The 8,627-nt window shown below is 65.0% G+C and overlaps 2 protein-coding genes across 3 annotated transcripts; both read right to left on the bottom strand.

Moving 5' to 3' along the window:
* Positions 1–539: 539 nt before the first annotated feature.
* Positions 540–3,080, bottom strand: LOC108500104 (epidermal differentiation-specific protein-like). Its single transcript, XM_017820633.1, has one exon. The coding sequence runs from the start codon at positions 1,707–1,709 to the stop codon at positions 651–653; it is 1,059 nt and encodes a 352-aa protein (XP_017676122.1). The 5' UTR covers positions 1,710–3,080; the 3' UTR covers positions 540–650.
* A 114-nt stretch (positions 3,081–3,194) lies between these two features.
* Positions 3,195–8,442, bottom strand: SLC6A8 (solute carrier family 6 member 8). 2 transcript variants are annotated; one of them, XM_017820631.1, is made up of 13 exons: positions 8,295–8,441; positions 7,812–7,943; positions 6,952–7,225; positions 6,742–6,874; positions 6,355–6,489; positions 6,161–6,264; positions 5,920–6,044; positions 5,722–5,834; positions 5,508–5,645; positions 5,092–5,194; positions 4,905–5,005; positions 4,494–4,664; positions 3,195–3,703 (listed from the first exon to the last, which is right to left on the bottom strand). In XM_017820631.1, the coding sequence occupies exons 1-13, from the start codon at positions 8,380–8,382 to the stop codon at positions 3,572–3,574; spliced, it is 1,749 nt and encodes a 582-aa protein (XP_017676120.1). In that variant the 5' UTR covers positions 8,383–8,441; the 3' UTR covers positions 3,195–3,571. The 2 variants fall into 2 exon arrangements, with proteins under 2 accessions (XP_017676120.1, XP_017676121.1); XM_017820632.1 differs by lacking the exon at positions 7,812–7,943 and having other exon boundaries at positions 8,295–8,442.
* Between the last annotated feature and the right edge of the window lie 185 nt (positions 8,443–8,627).

The following is an 8,627-nucleotide window of genomic DNA, read 5'->3' as shown; positions in this document are numbered from 1 at the left end:
CCACCCGGCCGGTTCTGCCCCGCCGGTGTCCCCCTGTGTCCTCGACGGACACGCCCAAGGGCCCGGGGCGTGGCGGGGGTCGCAGTGGCTGCCCCAGCCCGGTCTGTGCGAGGCCAAGCCGGCCCGGTGTCCCCGGCTCCCCCGTCCGCGCCAGCCCAGTGTCCCTCGGCTTCCTACTCCCGTGTCCCCCCAGCTTCCCCGGTACACCCCTTAACCTGGTGTCCCCAGGCTCCCCTAGACCGGTGTACCCTGGGCAACCCCAGCCCAGTGTGTCCTCCTGCTCCCCCGGTCTGATGTCCTCTCCAGCCTGGTGTCCCCAGCTCTTCCCTGTGCCCCGCCAGCTCCCCCAGCCTGGTATTGCCTGGCACTTCTAGCCCTGTGCCCCTCCAGCCCGATGTCCTCCCCAGCCCCGTGTCCTCCCCAACCCCATGTGGCCCCCCAGCCCGGTGCACTCCCAGCCCAGTGTCCACCTTATCCCACTCCCACCCCGGCCCCAGCAGCAGCAGAGACCTGAGTGGTTGGGGAAGGGGGTTTATTGGAAACACTGGCTGGGAGGAGGCACTGGCAGGTCCTGCCAGCCAGAATCACTGGACAGAAAGGGGTACCACACCATGGAGGGAACAGAGCCATTGGCCGGCCCCAGCACAGAGCTACAGCTCCATCCTGGTGCCAGGCACTGTTTTTGTCCCCTCAGTGGCTGCCTGCTCCCTGCCTGAGGCTGGCAGTGGCTTCAGGCTGTAGCGGGCACTGATGTTGGTCCCTGATATGCTCCGGTACTCGCCCATCTCCGTCCGAACGGCCTCATTCTGGGTGATGGTGAGCAGAACTGGGACAGAGAGCGTCACCTCCTTCCGCAGGACCTGGATGCTGAGCGCTGTGCGTGGGGGGATCTTGGCTGGCAGCTGCACCTCCACGCGCTGCCGGCGGGTGCTGGACTCGCTGTGCCCTTTCTGCACTGTGAAGATGTTGGAGGCTTCCACAGTCAGCGTGAAGGAGAGCCCAGCTTTAAGGCTGGTGGCATTGCTGAAGTGGAAGCTCTGCCAGAGCGTGGTGCCGTACTCCCGGCTGCTGCTGGCTGCCAGCGCCTGCTCCGACTCTGTCTCATTCACCCCCTCGATCTCATCCACTAGCACCTCCCGCTCCTCCTCCACCCGCTTCTGCTCCCAAAGAAGACGTGCGGAGACCAGGGGCCTCCCAGGCCGCAGTGGGCGCAGGTGGGACAGCCGAGCCTGGAAGTTCAGCTCCACTTTGTAGTCGGCGAGATGCTCCCCGGGCCATGCCAGGCAGTGCCAGCCACCCCGGCCAGGGTTCTGGTAAAGCAGCCAGACTCCTCGCTGCACCACGTGGGAGGCCACCCGGTCGTTGAAGTACCCATACGCCAAGTTGGTCTCCTCTGTTACCACCTTGAAGGCGCCTTGGAAGTTGGGGTGCTCGTAGAGGGTGATCTGTGGGTCCCCCAGGTCGTGGTGAACGAGGCGCAGTGCTGAGAAGCTGTTGGGCCGCTCCACAGAGGGGTACTCGCCCTCCTCAAAGGCATGCGGCTCCCCCTCATACTTGGCATCTGTGTAGGCGATCCAGGGCTGCCCCACCACTTTCAGGGAGGCGATGCAGTTCCCAAAATCCAGCTCATGCAAGTCAGGCACGTCGCAGGTGAACTCCCGGCTCAGCCCCTCAAAGTTGGCACGCTCATACACCGTGATCCGGTTCATGGTGCTGTGGGCACCTGCCCTGCGAGGGCACAACGCAGGTCGAGTCCCCTCCTATGGGGTCACGTGGGTGCTACAGGAGACCCGTGGGGAGAGCCCAGCCAGCAAAAGGAACCCCTGGCACCCCTTTATCCCCTGTCCTTTTCCCACCTCTGCCTGGTCCCAGTGCTCTCACCGTCTGTGCCAGCAGCACCCTGAAGCTGTGCCTTTTAGAAGTGGTGGCGGGACCGGGGCGTGCTGCAGCACGAAGCGCAGGCGATGACAGTGCTCGCCCCCACACCCCACACCCAACCCTGTCCCTACTCTGGTGTTGGGGAGCCAGCCAGGCCCCGCACTCCGGTTGGTGCACCAGGATGCCAGTCAGTCTCGCCAACCAGCCCTGCCGGAAAGTCCTGCTGAGCCCTGGGCATGTGGCGCTCCAGCACTAACGAGTCACCACCAATTATCAGTGATGCTTCCGCCCTGCCTGCACTAATTACGGTGTGCGTTGCCGGTGGGGCAGGAACTGCCGGCTTGCCCCAGCGGGGTGAGAGGGTACTGTGGTGGGGTGAGTCAGCACCCCGAAACAAGAGCCTCTGGCACCATGGTGCTCCCAGGCACTGGACATGGACACCTGACATGGCACTGCTGCTCCAGCCCTGTGCCCGAGGATGGCTGGGACAGGTGGGGACACCTTTTCCCCCTGTCCCTTCATGGGCAGGACAGCCACACACCTTGGGGTGGCCACGGTGCTGCTGGAGGTGGGAGACTGGGTATGGCAGGATGCCAACACCCAGCCAGGGCACAGGGTTGGCTATCAGCCACTCCAAACACAGCATGCCAGTGGTTTCCTTGGGGCTCCATGTGGGTTCCCATGGCACAGACTGGAACTGGCCTCCCTGGGATCTGCTGGTGTGAGGCACAGGGCACGTGCGCCCCACTGGCTGGCAACCCACTGGGACAGGGCTTAGGCAGCTCAAGGGATCTGGGGCAGATTGAGCCTTTGGCTTCTCCTGGCTACATGCCCAGGCCCACGAGCTGCCTCATCCCCTTGTCCACGCAGCCCTCCCCAGACCAGGGCTGTTCCCGTGGCACAGGGCAGGGAGCCCCGAAGTCGACACAAGTAGCTCCCGGTGGTGTACAACTGGATCCTGACAGACCCCCGGTGACAGTCAGGACTCTCAAAGCCTCCGGACCGAAATTTGCCCCTTGAGGCTGATAAGCAGGGCCAGCCCTGGCTGCATGGAGTGCTCCAGTCCCACATGTGAACTTGGGTTTGGTACAGCCTGTGGGCACCCACATCCTGTGGTGGAGGAGGATGGAGACCCCACTGCTCTGGCAGCCTGTCCCCACCATGTCACCCCAAGAGAGGAACCCAGGTGTCTCTGAACCCCTGAACCCTGTCCCCCTCAAACCTTTGTCCCCTAAAAGCCAGTGCCACCCCACATCTCACCACCCAGCTGCCCACTGCCAGTGCCCCTCTTCCCCTGCCTGCAGTGCCAGGGCTGCCAGGGTCTCCCAGTTTATTGCCAGATGTCGGGGCGGTTGGGGTTACACCAGACAAACGCTACGGGAAGCAGTTAGTGAATGGGGGGCTGTGAGGGCCGCGGGCAGGGGCCGGGGAAGGGCTGTCCCACTCGCTACCCCGGCCCGCGGCCTCCCTGCCAGCCCCCCGGGCTGCCACGCTCCCCCTGCGCCGGGGACCCCTCCCGCGCCCCGCAGCCGCCCTGGCTCCGCGGCCCCCGGCTCCCCCCACCTCGCTGTGTTCACCCCCCTGCAGCGAGGCTGGTGGCCGGGGTGGCACGGGGGGCACGGGGCAGCGTGGGTGGGAGGCGGTGCTGGCATTATTGCTATGGCGGGCGGGAGCAGCGCGACCCTCCCCACGCTCAGATCACAGTCTCAAAGAGCGTCGCCTTCTCCTTGGGGGGCTCTGGGGCCAGCAGCTTGGCTTCTGCCTCGGGCGTCAGGTACTCCAGGTGGTGTTGGCCCCAGATCGGAGTGGTCAGGAGCTGCCAGCGCTGCGGGGACGCTGTGTCAGCACCCGAGGGTGGCAGCACTGAGACTGCCTGGACCCAGCTCAGTGAATCCTCCACAGTGCACAGGGAGGGGACCGAGATGGGGGAAGGGGCAGGTATGGATGGGGATGGAGGTCAGACTGGGTCAGGGAGGGGATTGAAATGGGATTGAGAAAGGGACAGAGATTGCATAGGGACATGAGGCAGTGACGGGATTAAGAAGTGATGTCATCAAGGATAGGGTTTGGGTGAGGTTGGGAGTGAGACAGCCACGGGGATAGGAATTTGATGGGAGTGAGAGCGATGAGGATAGGAATGGAACTTGCATGGGGGTCAGCCTAGGATGGGAAAGGGATTAAATGGGATTGAGAGAGGGACAGGGATTGCATGGAGACAGGATTGAGACAGTGATGGGGACGTGAACAGGACTTGGCTGGGAGTAAAGAGTGATAGGGACAGAGATGGTATTCACACAGGATTAGGACTGAGATGGTGATGTAAGCATAGATGGGATTCAGGTGAGATTGGGAGTGAGACAGTGACGGGAACAGGGATGGAATTTTGATGGGAATGAGGCAGTGATGGGGACAGGGAAGGGATCTGGCGATGGATGGGACTGAGACAGTGATGAGGACAGGGAAGGGATCTGGCTGTGGATGGGACCAAGACAGAAATGTGGACAATGCTGGGATTTGAATGGGGCTGGGACTGGGATGGGGACAGGACTGAGAGACGGACAGGGTTGGCCAAGGTGGAGAGAGAGTCAGGAGGGTCCCCACTGTGCCGCCCTCACCTCGCGCAAGGAGCCTTTGCAGCGCAGGAGCTTGTAGATAACGGTGCAGGGGATGCAGAGCATGGAGGAGAGTGCCAGGACCCAGCCGATGGCTTCCCCCCACCATGGGTACACGTACGTCTTGTTGTAGGTCAGCGGCTTGTAGTTCACCACGTGGAACACAAAGACGCCCTGGGTGGGGAGTGGGGGGTGAGCTCCCGCGGGGCAGGGGGCTGGCGGTCCCCGCCCCCCACGCGTGTCACCCCGCGGCCCCCGGCGTGCGATCGCGCCCCACGGTCCCGACACGCGTGTGCCCAGAGCAGCCGCCGGGGGGCGCTCCGTGCCCGCGGCACAGCCCGGGGCAGCGGCACACCCGTGTCCCCACGCGTGTCCCCACGCACGTCTCCACATACGGTGGCCCTCCTTGCTCACCACGCAGACCAGGGGTGTCACCACAGCCCAGCACCACTTCATGACGGGCAGGGGCCGATAGCCGATCATACGGGCCACGTCGTCCATGAAGCGGTCGGCGCCTGCGGGGAGGAGGGTGTCAGCAGGGCTCTGCGGGGCACCCGTGTCCCCTCGTGTCCCCTCCCCCACCATGTACCCTTGGCCTCACCATAGACCCAGGCAATGACCACACACTCCCAGAAAGCCTGCCACAGCAGCGTGATCCCGCTGGCCGAGTAGTTGTCAAAGAGCTGGAACACGTACATGCCGCCCTGCCGGGAAGGCGCCCATATCACCGGTACTGTGCCAGCTGCCCTGCACATCTCCACACCGGCGCTGGTACAGCCTTGCCAGCACCGGTGCCTCACCTGGCATGGACACCCTGCACCGCCATGGGCACTCTGCTCCCACAGCACCCCCACACCACAGGGACCCCCATGTCATGGGCAGCTCCACTGCTGGGGGGGCAGCAGCCCCAGGGAGCTCCCACCCAACACTGGGACCCCATGAGAGGTGACACCCTGGGAGCAGGTGCAGGTGCCTGGTGTGGGGCTGGCTGGGCAGTATCCCTGCCATGTTCCCCACCTGTGTGACCATGGAGAGGTCAATGAGGCAGCAGACGATGCAGCAGAGCGCAGCAGTGAGCTCACGGCGCAGCGAGCCAGCCCCTGGCTGGGGAAACAGGTCCAGGATGCCCGTGATGAAACCCTCCACGCCGACAAACTGTGGCAGAAAGTGGGGCTCAGTGGGGGCGTGCCACCCATCCTCTCCCTGTCCCCCTCCCTGCCCACCACAGCACCTGGCTGTCCAGCCCCAGCACAAGGAGCATGATGAAGAAGAGCGTGGCCCACAGCGGGGACAAGGGCATCAGCGTCACAGCTTTAGGGTAGGCGATGAAAGCCAGCCCGGGACCTGCGGGAGAGCGAGGTCAGGGGTGCCACTCAAGGGGTGACGCAGGGGACACAGTGCCAGTCGGCATCTGCCGCCCGGCACTCACCGGACTCGGCCACCTTGGAGATGTCCACGCCTTGCTCAGAGGCCATGAAGCCAAGCACGGAGAAGACAACGAAGCCGGCAAAGAAGCTGGTGAGGCTGTTGATCACGGCCAGGATGTAGGCATCCCTGTGGGCAGAGCGGGTCAGGAGCTGCCAGGGGGCACTGGGGTTCACATCGGGGGGGCGGGGGGGGCACAGTGGGACACACAGCAGGGGGATTGCGTGCAGCTGGCACAGCCCTACCTGTAGCAATTGTTGTGGAAGCGATTGTAGCTGCCCAGCGCGGTCAGGGCGCCCAGCCCAATGGCATAGGAGAAGAAGACTTGGGTGCCGGCATCAATCCAGACCTGAGGCATGAGGGAGGGTGTAGGGGGATGATGAGGGTGTCAGGGGAGTATCCAGCATCAACCTCCTCCTGCCCTCCCCACTGCCCTCACCTGTGCCTCAACCAGCTTGGTCCAGTCGGGTTTCAGGTAGTAGACGATGCCACCCAGTGCGCCAGGCAGTGTTACCCCATGGACCAGCAGCAGGATGAGGACCACATATGGGAAGAGTGCCGTGAAGTAGACAATCTGCAGAGCAGTGGGTGCCTGTGAGACCCCTGGGGCCAGGGCTCTCTGCCATGTGCCACAGGTGTCCCAACTGGACTAAAGCTTGTGAATGCCCCCAGCGACTGGTGGCACCTCCTGGACAGACATGGTACAGGGGCCTTGCACCCCTGTGGGCTGTGGCACAGGAGGGCCGGAGCCAGCAGTGCTGTGTGCCACAGTCCTGTTCCCCCATGCTAGTGGCCTTGATGAGTGTTCTCCCCCTGCCAATGTTACCTTCCCAGTCGACTTTACACCCTTCCAGATGCAGAAGTAGACAACGACCCAAGTGGTGACCAAGCAGAGGATCATCTGCCAGTTCATCTCCCCCGGCTCGTCAATGCCCCCAGAGAGCCGCAGCACCTTGTTCCTGCAGAGTGGGGCCATGCTGAGCACTGGTGCGACACCCTCGGCCCCAGGCAACACCCTCCTGGTTCCCACACTCACTCCCAAAACTCAATGACAGGTGAGCGTTTGTTGGTCATGTCGGCACAGCTGAAGTTGGAGGTCCAAGTGCTGGCAGTGGCATTAGTGCTGACATTGTAGCAGAGGTCCGGGTTGAAGAGCTCCGTGCACTGGTCCGTGTTCCAGGAGTGGCCACAGGTGGCCCAGGGCAGGGTGTCCGTCAGTGAGTGCACCAGGTAGAAGAGCCCCCACACCAGAATCATGATGTAGTAGGAGTTGCAGAAGAAGACGATCACCATAGAGGCGATGCCTAAACCTGGAGCACGGGGAGATCGGAGCCCGCAGGCAGCTGTGGGCACCTGGCACCCGGCATGGGGTTGGATGCGGGGTGCTGGCAGGGATGGGGAAGGACAGAGGAGAGCTGATGGGGGACAGGACAGGGGGAGCTGGCAGCCCCGGGCAGGACAGCAGGGAGCTGGTGGGAACAGGACAGGGGGAGCTGGCAAGCCTGGGCGGGACAGGATGGGGTGGGGACAGCTGGCAGCATGGCACAGGACCAGGGGAGAGCCGGCAGGATACTGCTGAGGTGGGGACCCGGCAAGCCCCGGGATCCAGCAGCATGCAGGCAGGGAGCCACAGGGGCAGCAAGGCGGGCAGGGCACTGCACAGTGCCATGGGGCACAGGTGCAGGCAGCTGCCACCCTTAGCTGGGGTGCAGGGTGGCAGTGGGACGCGGGCAAGGTGCAGGGGAACAGGCAGGGCGTGGGCAGAGTGCTGCCGGCCCCAGCAGGCTACGGGCAGTTGAGACACAGTCAGGGTGCCGGGGGCCCTGGGCAGGGTGCAGGGGCCGCGGGCAGGGTGCAGGCAGGGCACGTGCAGGGCGCGGGCGGGTGCGGCGTTACCCGTGAAGAGGGGGGCGATGTTCCAGGCGGCGATGCCCCCCTGCTTCATGAACTGCCCCAGAGCCACCTCCAAGAAGAAGATGGGGATGCCGCCCACGAAGACGATGAGCAGGTAGGGGATGAGGAAGACGCCTGGGGCCGGGGGCAGGGGGCCGGCTCAGCCGCTGCCTCCCCCCCGGCCCCCCCTCTCGCTCCCCCCCTTCCCCGCGCCGCCCGCCCGGGCGCAGCGAATGGCGAAGGCGCCTCCGCGCCCTCCCCTCGCAGCGATGTAGGTCAGCACGGGCAGGTGGTGGGGGGCTCCCACGGCCCCCCGCCCCGTGAGTGACACTGAACACCCGCGGGGTGGCCCGCGAGCCCCTCGGAGGCGCAGGGCGAGCCGGCCCAGCGTGGGGTGACCCCCACGCATACACTCCGCGGGGGGAAGGGGGTGCCCCCCGCGCCCCGGGGCGCACCTCCGCGGCGTGGGGCGAGCGCGGGGCTCACCTCCGCCGTTCTTGTAGCACAGGTAGGGGAAGCGCCAGACGTTGCCCAGCCCCACGGCGAAGCCCACGCAGGACATGATGAAATCCATCTGCCGGGTCCATGTCTCCCGTTCGGGGGCGGCCTCTTTGGGGGGACCGGGGGGTCGCACCAGCGGTGCCGTCACCGTCCGCTCCTCGCCCGCCGCGGGGGGCTCGGCGCCCTCCGCCCCGCCGGGGCCCTCTGCTGAGACCGGGGGGGTGTGGGGGGATACCCACGCCGCCGTCACGCGCGCCCGTGGGGGTGGCGGGGGGGGGGGTATGGGGGTTTCTGGGGTGGTTTCTGAGGTTTTTGGGG

Source organism: Lepidothrix coronata, unplaced genomic scaffold (genome assembly GCF_001604755.1).
Source record: "Lepidothrix coronata isolate B3197 unplaced genomic scaffold, Lepidothrix_coronata-1.0 Scaffold84, whole genome shotgun sequence".
In the NCBI taxonomy this organism is placed as follows: Eukaryota; Metazoa; Chordata; class Aves; order Passeriformes; family Pipridae; genus Lepidothrix; species Lepidothrix coronata.
The sequence above is the reverse complement of the archived record's forward strand: the minus strand, read 5'-3'. Positions and strand labels throughout refer to the sequence as shown.

Coding starts and splice junctions, on each gene's coding strand:
- LOC108500104 (XM_017820633.1), bottom strand. CDS start 1,709: ATGAACCGGATCACGGTGTATGAGCGTGCCAACTTTGAGGGGCTGAGC.
- SLC6A8 (XM_017820631.1), bottom strand. CDS start 8,382: ATGGATTTCATCATGTCCTGCGTGGGCTTCGCCGTGGGGCTGGGCAAC. Junction 5,006..5,091: donor GGTCATTGCCTGGGTCTATG/GTGAGGCCAAGG, acceptor TCCTCCCCGCAG/GCGCCGACCGCTTCATGGAC. Junction 3,704..4,493: donor GCAAAGGCTCCTTGCGCGAG/GTGAGGGCGGCA, acceptor GCGTCCCCGCAG/CGCTGGCAGCTCCTGACCAC.